At 52.7% G+C, this 22,695-nt stretch overlaps 1 protein-coding gene across 2 annotated transcripts; it reads right to left on the reverse strand.

Annotated features, from left to right (window-relative positions):
• Window positions 1-679: 679 nt before the first annotated feature.
• TTLL1 (TTL family tubulin polyglutamylase complex subunit L1) lies at window positions 680-16,796 on the reverse strand. Of its 2 annotated transcripts, XM_087814015.1 has the most exons (11): window positions 16,708-16,796; window positions 14,452-14,525; window positions 11,661-11,777; window positions 9,121-9,329; window positions 8,248-8,428; window positions 7,294-7,428; window positions 6,597-6,705; window positions 5,598-5,741; window positions 4,565-4,651; window positions 2,025-2,188; window positions 680-1,455 (listed from the first exon to the last, which is right to left on the reverse strand). In XM_087814015.1, the coding sequence occupies exons 3-11, from the start codon at window positions 11,771-11,773 to the stop codon at window positions 1,326-1,328; spliced, it is 1,272 nt and encodes a 423-aa protein (XP_087670141.1). In that variant the 5' UTR covers window positions 11,774-11,777; window positions 14,452-14,525; window positions 16,708-16,796; the 3' UTR covers window positions 680-1,325. The 2 variants fall into 2 exon arrangements, with proteins under 2 accessions (XP_087670141.1, XP_087670142.1); XM_087814016.1 differs by lacking the exon at window positions 11,661-11,777.
• Between the last annotated feature and the right edge of the window lie 5,899 nt (window positions 16,797-22,695).

Raw genomic sequence — 22,695 nt, forward strand, 5'->3', positions numbered from 1 at the left:
CACACAGCCCTGGCCAGTGCGGCTCAGTGGTTAAAGCGTTACCCTGCGCACTGTAAGGGTCTCGGGTTTGATTTCTGCTTAAAGGCAGGTACCTGGGTTGCAGGTTCGATTCCCCGCCTGGGTCAGGGCGTGTGTAGGAGGCAACGAAGCAATAGGCCTCTCTCACATCCATGTTTCTCTCTCTCTTTATTCCCGTTCCTCCCACTCTCCCTAAAAAAATCAGTGGAAAAAAATATCCTCGGGTGAGTGTTAACAAAACAAATATACATATTTGCTCATTACACATAGCCCCTAAAACCTTTGTCATCCCCTTTCTAACAGCTACAGAGCCATCTTGTTATGGTTTTGTTCCCAGTTCCTGAAATGGCTCCAGCACACAGGTGTCCCTGTCATTTAGGACAAGCCCCTTTCAACCTTGCCAATCTGTGCTAATGAATGACGGGTGTGGGGCCCTCAGTCTGGGGGATGGGGGGGGCTAGTTGCCAGGGGAACTAACCAGTGATCCTAGTGTTGGCACTTTCAGGCCCACCCCTCAACCTCCAGGAGCGAAGAGGGGCTAGAGGTTGAATCAATCACCAATAGTCAATGATTTAATCCGTCACATCTATGGAATGAAGCCTCCATAAATATCCTGAACTATGGAATTCAAGCAATGGAATTCGAAAAGCTCCCAGGTTACTGAACACACAAAGGGCCTGGAGGATGGTGCCCCTGGGAAGGCATGGAAGCCCGTGGCCCCTTCTATACTTGCCCTTCGCGTCTCTGCCATCTGGCCGGTCCTGACTTGTATCCTTTATAGTAAACCGGTAATCTGGTAAGTCAACTTTTCCTGAGTCCCGGAACCGCTCTAACAAATTAACCCAACCCTCGGAGCGGGTGAGGGAACCTACAACATACAGTCTGTAGTCAGAAGCACAGGTGACAACCTGTACTTGTGATTGGCTCTGAAGTCGTGAGACTGGGGGCGGTCCTGTGGGACTGAGCCCCTCACTGTGGGACCTGCCGCAATCTCCAGGTAGACAGTGCGAGAACTGAGTTAAATTGCAGGACTCCCAGAACCCGCTGGAGAACACAGAAATGCTCGGTGTGCGGAAAATCCCCGCACGTCTGCTGTCAGAAGTTTGTGAGTGTGAGAGCAAAGGAGAAATGGAGTTTTTTCCCTAGGAATAGACTCCTTAACCTTCCAAAGAAACGTCTTTATTTATTTACAGGGCTTAGGAAAGGAAAAAAGCTCTAGAAAAAAGGAAATTTCAAAATAGGTGTTGAGTGAGGGCCTGGACACAGTGAGTGGCGGGTCCCGGTTGGAGTCTCACCCCTCCCGGGGGTCACTTCCAGGTGGTGAGCACGGCTCTCCCCGAGTCTCTCGATCGGCCGCCTCTGGGCCCTAGGGACTGGCCCGATCGACTCCTCAGCTCCCGCTCAGCCCCGTCCCCCTGCGCAAGCTCTTCATCGTATCTAGAAACAGGAAAGTAAAGAAACAAAGTGTCCAGGGTTCAGGGCCAAATGGTCACGGGTGCAGGGTGGCAATCCCACATCGTCCAGAGAAGCAGCCTGGCCCCCTTGGGGTCTTGGCAACCCAGAGGCCATGGGCACAGGGGCACAACCTTGTTAAATTGTTACTGTGGACAGTCCCAGCCCCACAGTTGACATCTTATACTGGCCACCAGATGGAATTGGGCAATGACCCCAGAGGCAACATGAATGAGGCATCAGGGGAATGAAGGAGAGAGATGTCTGGGAACACTTTGCACACAGCACCTGTGGGGCAGGTATGACTAACCCACTTCAGACAGGGGGTGCCTAGTGCCTGGCATGTGGCAAGAGCTTCATTAATATTTACTACACAAAGACCGTACAAAGGCCTAGTCTTTTCTGCTACATGACCTGTCCCATCACATCAGTGATAAATGACGTACTCTGCGTACATGAGGCAAGTCCACATGGAGCCAGAAAATCCAGGCTGGCCTTGGCACCCCTCAGCCCGAAACACCCAAGGACGACAGCACAGTCACCCGCAAACTCACAGGACTTCATAATTGCCGAGAACCTCCTTCGGGGGCGACTTGTTCCATTTACAGTCTGGAATTTCACCATTAGGGACCGCAATGTTGAGGGTGTCGTTAATCAGGTTATACTTAAGGATCCGATCGTTGGCGGTGCTAGAGGTGAGAGATGGGGATGCGTTGACCTACGAGAGGAAAGAAACCGCATCCTTCACTTGTGTCACTTACTCCTTTGGAATAAAAAATGCGCAGTGCTGGAGAAAAGGCTGCTACCGTGCATTTAGGTCAAGTTGTGTCTCAGGCTGTTCGTATCTAATATCTTCAGGGCACCTTCGGGGGAAGCACTTTGCGATCTACTTTTATTAGATGTTGGATGAAACATAAATAATATTTAAAAGCAGAATTAGGATTGTGATCTACAAATCACTCATCACGCAAATAAAAATTTTAGGTCAACGAATATCACAAACAGCAGTGCCTACTTGTGTGATGAGCTCTGTCCTAAATACCAAAAGCCACCCAGAGCTTTGCTGGATCAGTGAACCAAATGACCCTGTGCAAGTAGCACTGTGGGGTTGAAGTAAAAGGTAATGGGCCCTGTCTTGCTAAGAGAGCAATACCTCACCCATAAAGCAGCGTTCTGACCCAAATGAGGAACCCATCTGATATACGGAGGGTAGTCCCATAAGGCCTCTGAGGAGCTAAGCAGTGTCACAAAATCCACACATTCAAAGGACACACTTCTGCGTGGAGAGTCCCACAGGCCCTCAGTCACCACCTCCTTACTCTGATTTCAGGCACAGTCGTAATGACCTGGGAGAGCAGAGGCGCAAATCAGCAAGTTGCTCGGTGTCTCCCAAACAGCCCGACTGTCCCTGTGTTGCAGGCAGGGTATCGAACGTGCATAGTGAAAGGGAGCGTGTAGGCCTCAGTGCCCCTGAAATCACTACTGTAACACAGCACGATACCATGATTCTTATTATAAACGTGCTAAAACTAAGATGTTACTGTGTTAGATGTAATCTTCTCTTGGCCCAGCTGGGCGTGGCTCAGCAGCTGAGCATCGACCTAGGACCCAGGAGATTGTGGTTCGATTCCCGGTTGGGGCTTGTGTCCAGGTTGTGGGCTCGATCCCCAGCTGGGGGCGTGCAGGAGGCGGCCAATCAATGACAACTCTTTCATCACTGATGTTTCAACTCTCTTTCTCCCTTCCTCTCTCTGGATCACTAAAGATATATTTAAAAAAAAAAAGAAGTAATCTCAATTAAGATCCTAGCTCATCAAGGAAAGCTTGAACTCCATCCAAGTTACTGTTTAAGATGGAAGGAAAGAAAACATAAATATTTTATGTATATCTCCCCACTCACTGTACACTCTCACCCACCCACACACACGCAGATGCACAAGCACACATGTACACACACCTCCACACACACAGGCACACAGGTGCACACACGCACAGACAAGCACACACATGCACACACATACACACAACACATACGCACAGCTCTGGCAGTGCAGTGTAACAATAGCCTGGGAAGCACTGCCATGGAGCACACTCGCTCTCGGATAACCTGGCTCTCCCAGCAGCTTCCCGCAGGGGCTCCCGCTGACTTTCCCTCCATGGACCACTCACTACGACTTGCTCTGAGACTTGGCTTTCCTGGCTCAAAATGGACCCGCGCTAAAGGGCTGGAGCCGCCCACCGCTCCATGAGCGTGGTGAGAAGACAAGGTGCTCAGAGGCACACAGGGAGGTGAACCGTCTGAGTGGACGGCCTTCATTCTTATGACATGTCCGACCCTGTGTCCCCTCAGAGGCCTGAGCTCCTCTTCCTGGCTGCAAAGCAAAGCGGGCCCTAGGCTGTTTTGCTCAGTGGTTAGAGCACCGGCCTGTGGACTGAAGGGTCCCGGGTTCAAATCCGACCAAGGGCACATACCTCAGTTGCAGGCTCAATCCTGGCCCCAGTCAAGTGTGGGAGACTACCAATCGATGTCTCTCTCTCATACCAATGTTTTTTTCTCTCTCTTAATCTCTCCCTTCCACTCTCTCTGAAAAGCAATGGAAAAAATATCCTCAGGTGAGGATTTAGAAAAAAAAAAAAAAGCAAAGCGAGGCAACCCCACAAAGTGGGCTCCACGTCTGGCCTCAGTGGGTGTGCCAGGCTTGTCCACCTTGCCCTTTCTAGAACTTTCTAGAACAGCCACCACTTCCCAAGGGTTTCAGGGCCTGTGAGCTCCTTCCCTGAATGGGAATAACATCCTGATGAGGTCACAGCACGGCCTCCGAGCAAGGGCTTATTCGGAAGCACCCTGGAGCACCAGGGCATCCCGACCACTGAGCTCCTGTCTGTGGGCTGGGCCCACCAGAGGTGCCCGACCTGGAGTGGCCTCATCAGCACATGCGCACACTGGACATCTGTCCCCGTTACACTTAAAAACCCATGAGATGCCCTAGTCCTGCTGCCCGGCCCTCAGGCCATCGGGCTAGGTCAGTGGGGCCTGAAGCAGGGCAGCAGCCTCAGGCTGTCTGGGGACAAGCCGGCTCACGTCTGCAGTCACCTCTATCAGCCAGGGCTTCAGCCGGTCGTCTATGATGATGTCGTAGCCGTAGCACTCGAAACAGTGCTTGTCATTGTTCATCACGGGCTGCAGAGAGAGAGAGACCATGGTCACACGGCCAGCATGCATCACAGAGGCCACCTGCCTGTCCCTGAGGTTCTCTGAAGGCAACATACCTGATAAAAACAGGGCAACTACATATTTGGCAAATGAAGAAAAACTGAATAAATAAACCCCTGATCCCCAAACCCTAGGAGCCTTAGAAATCTAACAGCTTCTCAGCTCTGGAGGCTGAGGCCCAGGAGGGAATGTGCAGGGGCCCTGGCCAGAGGTCCCAGCCGTGAGACAGGTGATGGCTGGGCCAGAACACAGCTCTGCCAATGCAAAGGGTGTAAAGGGAGGGAGAGGCTGGCTGAATCAGGCATGAAGAGCCCTAGTGTCACCTGGGTTAAGAGACTGCCGGCTTTACTCTGCCCCAATCATTAGGTCCACCCCTGCAGAGCATGGTCACATGACAACCCTGCAGCATCAGTGCCTAGAACCCAATTTCCCAGAGGAGGTGTCTGAGGCTCCGAGAGGGTGGGCACTTGTGCAAAGTCACACACCAGCCAACAAATAGGAGACTTGAGGTTAAAGAAGATATGGTATCTCCAGCCCTAAATAGCAAAGCAAAAAGCTTGAAAATAAGGAGGCTGCTGAAAGTCCACCACCAAAACATCAGCATATGCCAAAACATTCCTTATCGGTTCAGTGGGCACAGAAGAGCAGATGACATCATCAAGGGGACTCTCCAGGCCCGTGGCTACAGCAGAGGGTCCGGCCCAAGGCCCACCCTGGGCTGCACCTGGCTGGAAATGGCCTCTCCCCCTCCCTGAGCCTGCCTTAGCCTTGAGCAGACAAGTAGGAGGTGAGACCTCAAAAACAGGTATTTTTAGCAAAGAACAAGCATCACCAGTTCCACACCTGCCAGGCTGTGTCTTCCCCTTGCTCTCTCTGCCCCCTGCCTCCCAACCCTCCCACGACCTATACTCACCGCCACTGCCTTCAGCGACTGCACAATGATCCAGTGGATCTCGTCGAACAACTTGCTGGTCACCTCCTTGCCTCGGGTGCTCTCCAGGTACAGCCGCAGGTTGCTCACTGTCCACTTGCCCCCGTGGATGTGGTTGTAGTCCTCCTGGCCATGGGAAAGGGGGCAGGGTCTCAGGCAATGCTCCCCAGAGGAACCGAGTGCCCCTCCCTCCTCTGGGTGGACCTGGCCCCAGGGGGATCTGGGCCTCCTACAGGTGCACGTTTTTAAAATACTTGATTCTGGAATATTCTCACAATTACTCATTTATACCTTGTAGTGCATGGTGTAGAGGCCACCCAGACCACCCCACTTTAAGACCAAGGCACTGCTTACTCCACTACCCACGAGCTGAGGGCTCCAGCCACCCTGACTTCCTTTCAGCTCCTGCTATGCTCCTTCCTGCCACGAGGCCTTGGCACATGCTGTACCCTAAGCTAGAAGGCTCTTTCCCCATCTCCCTCTGGGTAACCCCTGTGCATACTTCAGGCCTCTGCTCAGCTCCTGCAGGGAAGCCTTCCCCAACCACCGGAACAAGGGAACCCCGCCATTCTACACTCTTCCAGATGTGCATTCCTTATGCTCAGAGCACACATCTCAGTCTGTGATGACACGCTCATCAGTGGGGTCATCTGATGACTGTCTTCCCCCCACAGGCTCTAGGCTCCATGAGTAGGGACCAAGGTAGCAACTGCCCAGCACTGTAGCCCCAGCACTGAGCACAGGACCAATCCAGATAGCTGCTCAGGGCGTATCTGTTGAATGAATGAACGACTAAGCGTGAGTGACTCACCTAATCTGCCGACAACCCTCTAAGGTAATATCTCCTTTTACAACTGGAGAAATCGAGGCTCTGAGAGTCAAATTAACTTGCCCAAGGCCACAGAACTACAGACGCAGGGCTTGCACCTGGCTTTCTTTGTCCCCATGTTCCCCTCCTTAGGCTCAAGTGAAAACACTTACCCCGTGTTTCTGAATGGCCACGTTGGTGAGGTGCACAAACATGTTGTCCAGCTCGCTGGTGCTGGGCGTGTACTTCACTGTGCAGAAGCGGCAGAAGCCAAGCTTATACCTAAGGGGGAACTCAGGTCAGTTCGGTACTCTGAGGAGAAGCATAAAAAAATACAGCAATGCGCTCTCTAAAAGGAGCTGGGGGTTTTCTGTTGTTTTAAACTTTTAAAAGCACTGCTTTTTTCAATGATTCTTTTTTCCTAATAGCTTTATTGACATATAATTCATACGTGTCACATAACTCACCCACCTCAGGTACAGATTCCAGGGTTTATGGTATATTCAGAGTTGCGTGACCATCACCACAATCAATTTTAAAACATTTGCATTACCCCACAAAGAAACTCCGGGACCATTAGCAGTCATTCCCCAGCCCCAGTGCTAGGCAAACACCCATCTACTTTCTGTTTCTAAAGATTTGCCTGCTCTGGGCATTTCATATAAACAGAAGTACACAATGTGTGGCCTTCTGCATCTAGCTTCTTTCCCTGAGCATGTTTGCAAGGTTGAAAGAACTGTTTGTTACTGTAAGCATCAAGGTTAACCACTTCACTCAATACTAACCCTCACCACCCCTCACAGTGGCACAAGGGAACATGCATCACTCACAGCACAACCAAGGGTGGAAACGGGATCCCGGGGCGCTTACATGTAACAGCGCAGCGGGCGGTATGTAGACACCAGGACATACAAGCGCAGGTCGAACTTCCTCCCGCCAATTAGTAATGGGTTGTTGATGTAAAGAGAGATCACGTAGGCTTCCTTGGTGGACTGAGACACAAACCTAGACACGGCAGAGAAAGCTGGAATTAGACGCCAGAGACTAGAGGTGCATTTAGTCAGTTGGTAACCAGCTCCCATCTCTAAGTGATAAAACAAGGGTGACATGCTGTCCAGGAGAAGCCCCGGAGGCCTGCCCTAGGCGACAACAGCAGCAGCTCCTGGGGCTGACCCGCCTGGGGGATAGCAATGTGTCATCAGATTTAAATGCACCACATAGGAAGGTATCCTCACCAGTACTGGGAACTCCCGACAGGTGAGCCATCACTCATGGGAAAGGGTCACAGTGACAGCAGTTAAAGGCCTTGCAAAAGCAAAGAGTAAGCCTTGGGCAAAATGTCCTCAGTTCCAAGGATACCCTCAAACCCAGGAAGGAGGCTGGACCTGACCTAATGTGACTCTCCCCACCGACCGGCACTCAGGTGTGGGTTAACCAGGTCCATCCCCAGCTTGCCCCTGTGGGGGCGATGCTATCAGCGTCCTCAGTTCACCCAGGTGAGGAATCTAGGGGTCTATACAACAAAATATACTTGTAAGTGTCAGGGAGTAAAGCCCCAGGCCTTAGGCAGATGCTTCGCTGTCTCAGAAATACTATAACTACAGGGGTCAAAGGCTCCTGCTCCTGTGACCTCATGCTGGTTCTTGCACCATTTCCCTCTGCCCCTCTCCTCAGGGGAGAGTCTATGATTAATGCTGCTCTTGTAGCCACAGGGCCTTTCCCTGACACCCGTTAGAAATGATGTACCCCTGCAAAAGCAAGCGAGGGCCCCCCCAGGAAACTGCCAGCGAGGAGGCACACAGAACAGACGGTTCCCCCACTCACGAGGATGTTCTGCTGTCCCGGGACCACTTTTTGATTTGCGAGAGCTTGTTGATGAGAAAGATGCCCTTGCCCTGGGCTTTGCCACAAGGCTTCATGATCCAGGTGCTGGAGGGGCTTTTCCTGAACTCCTCCACGAACAGGTTGTAGTCGGCGGGCAGCATATAGGTGACCGGGACAAAGTCTGAAAGGTAAAGGGGAGGGGACACAGTGAGCCAGCCCAGCAGGGGCCACATACAGAAACTACAGCCACTGTCTATCCAGGGGCCTGTGTCATTACCCATGCCCCACGTGGCCCAACCCAGCATCTAACAGAACGGGGACTTCTGTGGTTCAAATTCTGTGCAGTAATAATTTGCCTTCAGGACTAGTGCGCTAAGCACTTACGAGTCTGTATCCTCTACTCCCCACAGCACCTGTGAGCTATGGACTGACAGCATGCCCATTTACCAGACGAGGAAACTGAGGCCCAGAGGTCACTCACGTAATTATGGCCAGGTACACGAAAGGATCTGAAACTATCCGATAGTCCAGCTTTTATCATCAGACAGGACAGGGACACACATTCCCCCTGGCTGTCGCTAGATGAAGCAACACTCCTTCGTGGCACCTTGTAGCTCAGGAAGTGGTCACACATGCTGAGCACTGGGGACATTCTCTCCCTCACACAAGGCACACGCCCAAGGCATTAACTTACATTGCGAACTTGAGGCTCCCCCCCCGCCCCAAGACACTGGGTTGAGACGCGCAGTGTAACCTGCACAAACACATCCCCCACCACAGCCGACGGGTGCCACCTCGCTGCCCTGCGAGGCTGCAGCTGAGAAACTTAACTGCTTACGTCTAAAGCAGGAGGCCAGTGACAATGGCACCCACCCAGGTAGAGGTATTTTCCATTCTCGTCTTTTTCTGCCAGAGGACTCCCTTCTTTCTCCAGCTCTTTCCGATATCTCTTAATGTTCTTCACCATCAGATCCTTCCGGGTCAGTTCATAGTGGTTCGGAAAGTGGTTGACAATCTGATCGTCCGAGAGCCGGTAGCCAGTTTCGACACTAAAGACGTTTCGGATGGTCTGCACGCTCATCCTGAAAGGGAAGCACAGCAGGGACGTGCAGGACAGAAGCTCACGTTTGTCCACGTGGAGGTGTCCTCATTAAGGCCCGGGAACTCCTCAGAGCCCTTACCCATTCCCCACCCCAGCCCCTGAGCCAGGGCGCCCGCCCACGGCCCACAGCGGCATGGGAAACGTGTCCAGTGACCCGCTATGACATGAACTGTTTGAGGCAGGAGCTGTTTTGGCTCTACCCTGAATGGTTTCACCCTCTGGCACACAGCAGGTGCTCAATAAATGTTCATCGATTAATAACATTGATTACTGATAACAAACTAATGAAAGACAGACTTTTTCAGACTCTGAAATCAGGCAAGTCATTTACACAATATTTGCGCCCAAAGTCAGGAAGGACAGGGACCCCTTAAGACCCAAACCCCAGGGGTTAAGGCCCTGGGTCAGCTCTAAACTGGGCTGTACCCTAAGAATCGAGGAGAGCAGGAAGAGAGCGAATTCCTTCTCATCTTCTAAAAAGGCCCAGTGTCCCTGCTCCACCCTCCTGTCCTCACCAGCCCCAGAGGCAGGGAAAGAGCAGGAAGGACAGAAGGGCTGCCACTCACAAAGGAACCAGAGCCACAAGACAAGAGGGCTTGGGGCTCTCACTCTATGGGCCCTGCCCCCACCCCCACCCCAGGGCACTAACCTAAACAGGGAGTCTGAAGCACCCAAGATTGTTAGAATAAGATTTTTTTTTTCCCTCTTTATTATGGAAAAGCTCAACCGTATCTGAAAGTAGCGAGGAAGGTGTAACAGCCCCATGATCCAGAGCACAGCTGTCATTCCCGGCCCTGCACTGCTTCGTCTGTGCCCCACCCACTCCCCACACACTCCCCTGCTATTTTGTTTTGTTCATTTACTTTTTAAATTACGGTTGACAGCTCTGGCTTGTTCTGCAGCAATTCCCAGACATTGCATCCTTTCATCCAAAACATTCCTGCAGGAACCTCCAGCAGCTAAAGACTCCTTTCTATACTATACAATATCCTAATTTATACTGTTATCACAACTAAAAAAAGCAGCAGTAATTCCTGAAAGTCATTGACTAGGAACCAGTGTTCAAGCTTCCCAATCATCTGATATCTTTTACGGCTTGTGCAAATACAAGGGCCAGGCCGTCCGATCAGGTGTTCTCTCTCTCGGATCTTTTTTATTTCCTTATTAATTTTCGAGAGAGAGGGAGGGAGAGGGGGAGAGAGAAACATCGATGTGAGAACCATCCATGGGCTGCCTCCTGCACGCCCCCACTGGGAATCAAGCCGGCAACCTGGGCGTGTGCCCTGACCAGGAATCAAACCTGCGACCTTTCGGTGCACGGGACGACCCCAACCAGCTGAGCCATGCCAGGCAGGGATCTCACCTGTGCACTGTGTCTCTGAAGGACGGGCTGAGAGGGGGCAGAGAGCACAGCAGTAAACAGGCGTAGGAGCAAGAACAATGGGGAAAACGCACCACTGCTGCATGGGGGGAGAAAGAGAAGGGAACTGGCTAAACAGAGGCCGTAACATCCTCAGGGCAGTGGCAGGGAGAGCGAGTCTTGGGGAGGGGGGTGTGTGGGCTGAAAAAGCTCCCGGAGATCCTGATGAGCCCCCCACCTCAGAGATGCACTGCGAAGCTCTGGACCCAGGTCTGCAGAGGGTCGGGGATGGCAGAGGCCACGACCAACTGGATTTAAGTTTGAGGGGAGGCTGCCCTGAGGTAGGGTGCTCTGTCACCACTGAGGGCGGGAGCAGACGAGGCCTGGACCCAGGAGGACACTCGACCTCACCCTGAGGAAGTGGAGGTGGAAGAGTCCAGGACAACTCCCAGGTTCCTGGCTGGGTAGAGTCCAGCCCAGGAGGCAATGCCAAATCGCTGCTTTTCCTTTCCTAGACTCACCTTCCAGGTGTTGTTTTTAACCTAGGCCACACAGCACCCTCCTCCCATCCGAGAGGGAAGCAAAGGGAAGCACAGATACAGAACCCCCTCCCACAGGCCCCTCCTGTCTGTTTCCCCCCACCCCATTCCCAGGCAGTAGGGCACTGACTGCGAGAAACACTAACCAGAGGGCGGTGGGCTCTGGTTTTTCACCCACATTCCCACAGTGGGAACCTCACTCTGCCTGGCCGATAAACAGGACTGTGGGAACCTCCACAACACGCAGGAGCCCAGGGCTCTCGTGTGCAGAGAAGAATGTGAGGAGGCACTGGGCGGCGTGGAGACACCTGCCTCTGGGAACGCGGTCCTCCGCGAGCTGGGAGCTGGGCTTGAATTCACAGCACTGATAAATGGGCTTCAGAAAGCGATGAATCCTGCTTTTTATACTCACCAGTAAAAATTCCAGTCCTCGTTTTCTGTCACCTGGACCCATCCTCTCTTTTCAAAATTATTGATCAGCACTGACTTCTCGATATCAGTGACCCACTTCACCTTTCCTGCCATAATCCTGGAAGAGATCAGCGTCTCAGGGCTGCGAAACTTCACCAAGCTCCCCTCACTCAAAGGATCCTTAACATTCCCTGAGCTCACCCCCCTCATGTTCAGTCCCCTTCAGCAAGTGGTGTTCAGCCAGGCCAGGGGCCGTGCAGTGCCCTGAGATACTAGGCAATGTCTGGAGGCATCGTGTTAGTCACAACTGGGGGTGGGGATGCTTCTGGCATCTAGTGATAGAGGCCAGGGATGCTGCCCAACATCCTACAACATACAGGACGGCCCCCAACAACCAACTATCCAACCCAACTGTCAACTGTGCCAAAGCTGCAAAATCCCAACTGTCAACTGTGCCAAAACTGCAAAATCCCGGTTGAGTGGGAGATAAAGGCAGCAATTAATCATCAACAAATGTTCAACTGCAGCTGCGACAGGAGCCACGAAGGAGAGGCACCTGGGGCAGGACAGGAGGTCGGCCCTGCTCAGGGCAGCTGCGGACAGCCAGGAACTGACTCCCGCCTCCAGTTTCCTCTCTGTTTAATAACCTCCATGGCGCTCCAGTGCACTTGAACAATACCCTGGCCCTCACCTGCTTCTCCACGCACATCTTGTGCACCTACCCCTCCACCCACTCTGTTCTTGCCACACTGGACTTCTCTGCCCAAGCTCTCTTCCACTCAGGGCCTTGGCACATGCCTACAGAACTCCCCCACCCTCTCCACCTAACCAAGCCACCTGCCACTCATCTGCCAGCATAAGTGAATGTCACTTGCTCCACACAGCCTCCCTGACTCTCCAGACCAGGTGCGCAGCCCCTCGGCCCTCTGCAGTTCTGAGCCTACTGGGGGGCAGAGAACTGGCATTCTTCCCCACTGCTTTCTGCCCGGGGCCTACTACCATGCCTGGCATGTGGTGGGTGCTCAATTCAGGTTGACCGACTAGGGGCCCGCATCCACCAGGACCACTGTGTGTCTTTGAGCAAGTGATCTGGCCTCTCTGGACCCGTTTCCTGCTATGAACAGTCTGGTTTTCGAACTGCAAGGGGAGCTCAGGATGCCAGTCTCCCACTCCGGTGCCAGCCAGGGAAGGTTGCATTCGTTACACTTCTGTGTACAATTTCATCTGAAGAAGGGGTTCCTCAAAAAGCCACGCTCGAAAGCCGGGGGCTGTGAGGGCCTTTTATGAATGGAGGTACCTCCTCCATGGACTTACAACAGCTTTGCTTTTGAGGCAACCTGGCAGGGCAGAAAAGGCATGTGAGGCGGAGATGGGGAGTCAGGTATACCTCGCCTCGAAAGCAGGACAGAGAAGGAACTCCCATCACAGAACCCACCTGGCAGAGTTTGGGATGCTTTCGCCCGTAAGCTCACTCCCCCTCACCCCGCCAGCACTGACAGTGCCATAGAGCTGAGACTGTGGTAGAGCGTGGGCGCCAGAGCTTGGGTTTGAGGCCCAGCTCCATCACTCACTAGCTGTGTGACTTTGGGAAAGTTACTTAACCTCCCTGGACTTCTGGTTCCTTTGTAAAATGAGGATAACAACAGTATCTGCACGCCTCATTGGCTATAGTGTGGATTAAATGAGCGAACACGCAGAAAGCACTGAGAGCAGTGCCTGGCACAGGGAAAACACTCAAGAAATATTCGATATTATTATCGTCATTGCCCCCATTTTACGGATGAGAAAGCTGAGGTATGAAGGTTAAGAGCCGGTGTTAAGAACCAACCAGCCCTGTCGGGTGTGGCTCAGTTGGCTGAGCGAGGTGCCATGAACCAAGAGGTCACTGTTTAAATCACCGGTGGGATTCCAGGTCAGGGCACATGCCCGGGTTGCAGGCTTGATCCCCTCTAGGAGGCAGTCAACCGATACTTCTCTCTCATCAATTTCTCTCTCTCTCCCCGCCCCCTTCCTCTCTCTAAAATCAATAAAAACATGTTACAAAAAAGAGGAAACAGACCATGGTGCCTTGATTCAAACTCAGGTGACCCTACTTTAAAGTGCCACCTCTTACAACACAGCCCGTCCCTTCCCTCTGTGAACTTGGCCTTCATCACGCTGACAACACCCACAGGGTCAAAGTAAGCAATAAATGGAATCTCTCCGCAAACTATAAGGTGCTATCTAACAACCATATAAAGTCATTAACTGACAGGTCACGGTCCATGTGGTGAGTCAGCAGCCACCACGTGGAAATGACAGCAGAAGCATCACAGGAACCTCACGGCCACGTGCTGTCACCTCAAGTCCCAGCACCGAACAAAACCCAGGCTTCACACACCCATGCGCATGGTGTCAAAACCCGCCGCAGAGGAGAGTTTACATTTCCTCTGTTTGATTTCAGCCCCTGCAGCCCTGCCGAATCCTGCTCGTGTCCTGCCCCCTAGGGTCCAACCGCAGAAGCAGGGTTTCAGGTGAGAATCGCCCCCTCACCAGGCAGCACCAGCACCACAACCACCCCAGTTGGCTGCACAATTTATTTGCCCTACTTCAAACAAACCACTCCAGTCACTGACGCCCACCTGGGGAGGGTGCAGAAGTGAGAGCAACAGCGGAAAATCACAAAGGCAGTGTGTGTACTTTACTGAGCAGGAAATGGACCCTCCGGGAAGGGGAGGTTTTCTTTCTGGGCCCCTTCTCCCTCTTCCGTGACAAGCGGTCACTCGAGGAAAAAGATCTCAGGCTGGACCTACCATAGGTACTTATGGAGCCCACAGGAATGTCCAATTTCTCTTCAGATTCACTGACTCTTGCCTTGGGTTCTCACCTAAAATAAAATTAATACACAGATGAAAGGCACACAGCACAGATCAAGAGACACTCTAACAGTGCTATGAACGTAGCAGAACTGTGACTAAGCAGAGCTGTCAGTGGAAAGCGTCTTCTGTTTAACAAGTGCGCCAGAGGGCACCTTTAGGTTCTTCTTTGGCTGTGACGAATATTTCTGAAGGCTAATACTTATTGCCTCCCGCTGACCCTTCTGAGCCGCCATGCCACCCTGTCACTCACACTGTTCCTCCTCGCTGTTCCATGCACATGTGTGACTCTTTCCTACTGGCCAGCCTGTGCTCGTGCCCTTCTCTCCACCTGAACGGCCTTTCTCCACTGCTTCTTATCCAGTTCCTGCCAATCACACAAGCAAGGCACCATGCAAAGGCCACTTCCCCCAGGGAGCCACTCTCAGCGCCTTCGCTGGAATTGAAGTTCCCACCTTGAACTCTTCTGTGTCCCTCCCCTGCCACCTTTGTGGGCACTCAGAACTTCCTACCCTGTGTGTTAGTTCTTTGTGTCAACTCCTACAAATGCAAGAGGGCAGGGACTCTTTCAACCACCAGTTCCCCTTTCATCCCACGGGTTCTTTCTAGACTGACATGTGGGCATCTGCAGCAAAGCTCACAGTCCCTCTGCCTGACCTATTTCCTCTGGCACCTACACCAGTGGCACGTGAGCGGCAGACCGCAACTACTCATCTCATGAGTGAATGGTCAAGTCCTTAAGGGTCAGTCCTTGGAACCTGACTCTTCCCATTACACCTCTAGAGATGTGTAATGGGCTCAGATGTGCCCCAAAAAACATGTTGAAGTCCTCGTCCTGGATCGTCAATGTGACCTTATTTGGAAGTAAGGTCTATGTGGTTAAGATGAGGTCATTCAGGTGGGCCCTAATTCAATGACAGGTGTCTTTATAAGGAAATTTGGACCCAGACACACACAGGTGGAGAACACCATGCACAGACACAGGGGCACAGACACAGGAGATGGGCATGTGAACATGGAAGTGGAGGGCACAGTTATGCTCCACAAGCCATGCAACACCCGGGGCTACCGTAGGATAGAGGAGGCAAGGACTCCCTCCACCACAGACTTCAGAGAGCATGGCCCTGCCAACACCTTTAGCCACCAGCTTGCGGCAGGATTCTAGGGCATCTGGATTCGTTTCCAACTGGCTTTCCTTGAAAAAGCGCCATCCTTATTTTGGTTTTAATGTTTTTATTGATTTTAGAGACAGAGGAAGGGGAGAGAGGAATATCGATGTGAGACAGAAACATCGATCGGTTGCCTCCCGTGCTCACCCTGACCCGGGGATCAAACCCGAAACCTGGACAGGTGCCCTGACCAGAATGGAACCTGTGACCTTTGGGTGCCCGGGAGGATGCTCTAACCCACTGAGCCACACCAGCCAGGTAAACAAAAGCGCCATCTTTAAAGAGAACAATAAATAATAATGTAAACGACTTCACGCTGGGGGCAGCGCATTCATTGGCAGCTGCACTGCCACCATCCATCTCCTCACCTCCCGTGGGTGACAGTGCCAAGCTCCACGCCACTTGACTCGCGTCTGTGTGCAGAACAGGGGCACTGCCACAGCCTAGCACTGGAACGTGCTCCATAAACGTTTCCCCGAACAAAGAACCGCCCTGCAAGCCCTAAACTCCTGACAACGGACACGCTACTCTGGCTTCTAGGCTGGTTCCCCTGCAAAGCCCCAGCTACTCTATGAGGTGGACAGTGACGCCCTCTGCCCACAGCCACTCCAACCGATGGGGAAACAAGAGACCCCAGGGCGAGGCGAGCGCCGCGGGGAACACCAGCCTCCAGCCTCCTGCCTCCTGCGCCGCGCCCTGGCCACAGGTGCACTGCGCGCTGCACGGTGCCCCCAGAGACGAGACAGGTTGCGGCACAAGCCGAGGGACGATGAAACGCTGGGAAAACCAAGCCCACGAACCACGCAGGAGCTCGGAGGAGCGGGGGGCGCGGCAGCCGGAGCATCCTTCCCGCGCGGCGCGGGCCCCACCTGCGTCGGCCGAGCCTCGCGGCGGCGGCGGCGCACACCTGGCAGCGGCGGCGCGCACCTGCGAGACCCGGGGCGCTCGCGCATGCGCACTCGCCCACCCGCGCCCAGCCACACCCTCGGTCCCGGGAGGCGGCGGCCTCCGCGCGGGGCCTCACCTGTGGGTGCAGAGCGCCGAGCAGCGCGGAGGACCGCGGAGCCGGGCGTCCCCGCACCGCGCTCGGCCCCGCCTCCAGACCCGCTCTGACGCTCGCAGGAGGACACCGCCCGCTGCCCCGCGGACCAGCCCGCCGCGCCCTACTTCCGGGGCGGCGCCCTGGCAACCGAGGACGCAACCGCCGGCGCCGCAACTGCTTCCGGGGTCAGGCTTTCCTAGGACGTCTCTATGCCCCAGCCTGGGAGCATCTTGGCTGCGGGCTGAGAGCCTGCGGGGGGTCAGGCGTGTAGCCCCGGGAGCCTCGCAATCTTCAGGGCCCCGGCTCCCGGCTGAGCCCGACAGGGGAGGAGCCGCGTGAGGATTGTGGCACCCAGTCCAGCCCTCTCTTTATCCCCTCCGCTGCTCAGCCTCGGTGTCTGTGAAACTGGCCCGGCAGGAGCAGCTACCTGCTGGACTTTGTTAGAAGGATGATATGACATGTTGCACTTTGCAGATAGCAATCAATAAATGGCCTACTCGGACCTGGCCCGGTGGCTCAGTTGGTTAGACCGTCCTACCCGCCAAGGTTGCAGGTTCGATCTCAGGTCAGAGCACATGCAAGAAGCAACCAATGAATGCATAAATAAGTGGACCGATAAATTGATGTTTCTCTCCCTTCCTCTCTCTCTAATCAATAAATTAAAAGATATATAGCCCGGCCGGGCGTGGCTCAGTGGTTGAGTGTGGACCTGGGATCCAGGCAATGGGGGTTTGATTCCCGGTCAGTGCCCGGGTTGCGGGCTCCATCAATGACTCATCATTGATGTTTCTATCTCTCTCTCTCTCCCTCTCCTTTCTCTGAAATCAATAAAGATATATTTAAAAATAAGATAAAATTAAAATAAAAGATATATAAATAAATGGCCTACTCAAAGGCCAGTGCATTTGGGAAGTGTTCCCTTGAGTGTGGTACAGGTCTAGTTCTTCATGTTATATATATTTTTTATTTTATTATTATTATTTTTTAAATATATCTTTATTGATTTCAGAGAGAGGAAAGGAGAGAGAGAGACAGAAACATCAATAATGAGAGTCATTGATCGAGCCCACAACCCGAGCATGTGCCCTGACCGGGAATCGAACCCTGATCGCCTGGATCCTAGGTCGACGCTCAACCGCTGAGCCACGCCTAGCCGGGCTTCATGTTATATTTTTAAAAACTCCTTCTGTTAGGAAGAAGCAGCCTGTTCTAGTGAGAAACAAAACTGAAGCCAGACCTGGACTGAACCCTCACTGCAACATTTAAGCTGTGTCTTAGTCTGTTCAGGCTGCTACAACAGCAAACACCAGAGATGGGGTACCTTCTAAACACCACAAATCAATTTTTCACCATTCCAGCACCAGCAGATTGGTGTCTGTTGAGGGTCTGCTTCCTGGTCATAAATGGTTTTCTTGCTGTGTCCCCCACCCCGCCCCGAGGCAGAAGGGGTGAGGGAACTCCCTGGGCTCTCTTTTATTAAGGCGCTAATGCCATTTATGAGGGTTCCACCTTCATGACCTACTCACCTTCCAAAAGCCCCCCTCCTGATACCATCACACTGGGAATTAGAATTTCAACACATGAATTTGAGGGGGAATAAACATACCATCTATTGTACTGTGAAAGTAGTTCATGAAACAGAGAGCTTAGACCATCGAACCAAAGCATTGAAGACCAACAACATTCAAGAAAGGCACAAAAATCAGCAAAGGAGAACTGAACATCAAGGGAACTTCTAGATCAGAAGTCAGCAAACCACTGGCCACATCCAGCCCTCCACCTGTTTTTTACAGCTCAAAGCTAAAAATGGTCTATACCCATGATCATTTGCAATCAATTGATGATAGGGAAAACACTAACTTCTAACCCCAATTAAGTGAAATTTATCCCACCCCCTTTCCCAAAAAAGTCCATTTTCTCACTAGTAGACCTGTATTACAAAAAAAGGTACACTCAATTATCATTATATTCTTTATTTCTTCAATTAAAAAGTTGCAAAATGTTGTGGAACTTGTAAGTGGTAGAGCCTGGATTTGAACCCAGAACACCTGACGCTGGAAAATAGAGAGCAGCCTCCTGGAAAGATAGTGCATTTTCTGGGCCATGTTCTGAGCTTTGCTTACAGGGATTCCTGAAATCTCTCACAAGCTTCTCCAAGGCTACCTCTAGCACCATCTAGTGGAACCAGCACTAATCTGGAGCAATGATGGTACCTGGCACCACTGGCTCGTAATAGATGTTCATAAACATTGACTCCTGGAGAAGACTTACCTGGGATGGCTTGTTTCCAAGGCTGGTTCCTTGGGGCAGGTTCTGTCACGGGAGGTTTGAAATATCAACTTGGGTATGGTCAGGTCCCCATCTTGGGATGATCTGTCCCCAGCCCCTTCCCAGCCTCTGCAGCCTGTGGCTTCTCCTGCCTGGACAGGTGGCCCCGCTGTTGCTCAGCCCACAGAGAGGAATGCTGTCATCATGTTGCCTTGAGGCCCTCCCCACCCCCACTATGGTAGGTACATCCCTTCACCAAGCTCTTCCTGCCCAAAGTTGGTGACAAAATCTGTCTAGGCGTCTTTTTTACTAAGAACCACCAGGTTCACATTGACTGATGGCCAGAACCAGCTGCATAATTTGAGGGGCCCTGTGAAAAACGAAAATGAAGGTACCCATTTTCAAAAATGATTAAGAATTTTAACTTAGCTCCAGCAGCACTAAACCCATTACAGGCCAGGTCTGAGCAGGGGGGCCCTGTGCAGCTGGCCGGGTTGCAGCCCCATGAATCCGGCCCTGCTCTGTGCAGGACACTGCCCTGGGAACCTGGCCAGAACTCCACTCACCAAACCCTCACGAGAACCCTGCCCAGTGAGTGGTGTTATCCCACTTTTAAACAAAAAATTATTATTGGTTTTTAGAGAGAGGAAAGGAGAGAGAGATAGAGAAACATCAATATGAGAGAGAAACATTGATTGGTTGCCTCTCGTACCAACCAACCGAGCCACTCGGCCCGGCTATCTTTTTTTTTATTTTAAGTTAAGTGATTTATTTTATTTATTGACTTAAGAGAGAAATATGAATTTGTTGTTCCACTTATTTACGCATTCAGTGGTTGAGTCTTGTATGTGCCCTGACTGAGGATTGAACCCACAACCTTGGCATATCTGGATATTGCTTTAACCAACTGAGCTACCCAGCCACGGCCTCTGTAATGTTTGAGGACCCGCCACACTGTTTTCCACAGTGGCTGCAGCATTTTACACTCCCACCAGCAGCGCCCAAGGGCTCCAGTTTCTCTACACCCTCACCAATACTTGTTATTTTCTGTGTTTTGGTTTGGTTTGGTTTGATAGCAGCCATCCTAATGGGTTTGCTATTTCCACTTTTTAAATAAGTAAATAACTTGCCTGAGACCATGCATCCCATTGACATTATCAATTCAGCTCTGACCTACTGAATGCCCTGCTCAACTTATGCCGCCACCAAGGACTTTGATGGAGCCCCAGCCCATTGCTCCCCAAGGCTGTCATGAACCCCAAGTGGCCCCCAGCCCACCCTGGCCCACTCTCCCGCTAGGCCAGCAGGCCCTGCCCTGCACTGTGCAGAGACTCTGGGCTCCACCCAGGCACTGCCCCACCTCAGAGCCTGCAGCAGCCTCGGGGCCCCCCTTGGCCCCCCCATCTCATAGCCCCCTCACTGCATAGAGGTGAGGAAGCCAGGATTCAGAGTGAGTATCCACTGAGGATCGGGGAGGGGGGGGCTGGGCACTGGGGCCCAGCTCTGTCTTTGCAGGCCCATTTCTGGCCAGGGCGGTGGGGAGTGGTAGGGGGCGCCTGAGCCCCAGAGGGCAGGCTGCCTGGCCTGGGGCCAAAGGAGTGGAGAGGGACCTGTGGGCTCCGAAATGGGTGGAAACAGGATGGGGAGGAAATTGAAAGTTGGGCCCTGGGGGGAAGAGCCCTCTCAGGAATAGCTTTTTTCTCCACACCATGGTTGCCCGTGAGTAAAAACAGCCCGTTGCTGGGCTATGAGCTCAATTTAGAGAGTAGCGACCAGTATTATAAGTGAGCATTCAGTCAACAAATAATTCTCGAGGGCCCACCCCATGCCTGGCTCCGGTGCGAACACGCATTCCCGGGGACAGCTGCGCTGTGTCCTACGGGACAGGACAGGCCCCGTGGCCCGGCAGGGCCCGCCACTGCTGAGCTCCCCAGCCTGCCACTGGCGCCCCTCACTTCCCTCCTTTTTCTTTACAAGTTTCTCCTGTCACATCCTCTCCTCTTCCTTCCTTTCCTTCAAAATCGGTGGTGTGTCTTCTCGGGCCCGGGCCCCTGTGGACCTGTCCCTTGCCCATGGTCCTCCTCCACCATGCTGCCCCCCAGGACTTCTCCATGCCCGCTCCCACATACCCAGTCCTCCTCACCTTCCATATGGTCGAGCAGAAAAGAGCACAGGGTTGGGAGTCCCACTGGCCTGGGTTCCAATCTCAGGCCTATGTGACCCTGGGCAAAAAAGACAACCCCTGAGCACCTTGGTTTCCCATCTCCTGTCCCACGTCCCAGGCCTGGAGGGGCCTAGAATGTCATATGTCCAAGGCCAGGGGCTGGGGCTGCTGGGAGCTGGGCCCAGCCTCCCCCTTCAGTCGGCAAGTCAGGGCTGGCATGAGGTTGCTGAATGAGAGCACTCACACAAGCAGGGATTTGGGGACACCCGAGGTCACGTTGTCCCTTCAGCCATGTCCCAGCTACGTGCCCCAGCAGAGGGTGGCGATAACTCACCAAGGTTATGAGGCTGAAAGGTGGGTGTACAACCTCTGTGTGACCGGGTGGAAAGATTTTTTCCAGGTCCAGAGCTGGTAGGAGGCAAGAGTGGCTCCCCACCTGTTGTTCCTCGAAGACCAGCCAGCTGGGTGGGCTGCTTTCTGTGGGGGCCCAGCTTTCCATCCTGACTCCTCCACTTCCCTCTCCCCAGCTCTGCACCCACAGGGGCCCCGCCCCTTTGCCCGCATGCTGGGCTCCCTCCCTCCGCCATCTGATGTCCCTGAGTCCTGGGGGTGGGGGTGGGGGTCCCAGGTGCTCAGACCCTCCACCTGGTGTTCAGTCAGCGGTGGAGGAAGGACAATGACAAGAGAATGAATTTCTACCCAAGAATCGCCCACGCTAACCTCGGGGTGCCGGCTCCTCCTCTTGCAAATAGGGTTCCTAACAGAACCAGCTTCGAGGGGGAGGGGAGGTTCAGTGAGGCGGCGCAGGGGAACAGTTTGGCAGGGACGTGGGCACCGAGGCGGTTTCGACTATTAATAGTAGTATCGTTGTTATTTTTATATATTATTAATGAAAGACAAGCACTCAGATGAGAATCACAGCCGTGTGTGTGTGTGTGTGTGTGTGTGTGTGTGTGTGTGTGGCGTTCACTGCACAGCAGGTTTGAGGTTTGGTAGGTTGGGCAGAGGGGTTGGAAAGGGAAGGCCCAGAGTCTAGACTTTGTCTATCAGCCGGATCTCAGATTCCCGGGAAATCTGCCCTCCCTCTGTCCCCCTGCTAAAGGCCCCCAGCACAGACCCTGAAGACACCCAAGGTTGTGGGTTTGATCTCCGGTCAGGGCACATACAAAAAGCAACCAATGAATGAATTAATAAATGCAGCACAGCCAGGCATGGCTGTGTTGAGCATCGACCTAGCTTCCAGGTGATCCCAGTTTGACTCCCGGTCAGGGCACATGCCCGGGTTGTGGGCTCGATCCCCAGCAGGGGGCGTGCAGGAGGCAGCCGATCAATGACTCATCATCGATGTTTCTGTCTCTCTCTCCCTCTCCCTTTCCTGCTCTGAAATCAATACAGATATACTTAAAAAAAAATTTTTTAATAAAAAATAAAATAAATGGAACAACAAATCATGTTTCTCTCTCAAATCAAATTTTTTTAAAAGATGTTTTTAAAAAAAATAATTTCCTATGAGAGAGAAAAAATGCAAAAATGCTGTG

Source organism: Miniopterus natalensis, chromosome 2 (assembly GCF_054644295.1).
Source record: "Miniopterus natalensis isolate mMinNat1 chromosome 2, mMinNat1.hap1, whole genome shotgun sequence".
Lineage (NCBI taxonomy): Eukaryota > Metazoa > Chordata > Mammalia > Chiroptera > Miniopteridae > Miniopterus > Miniopterus natalensis.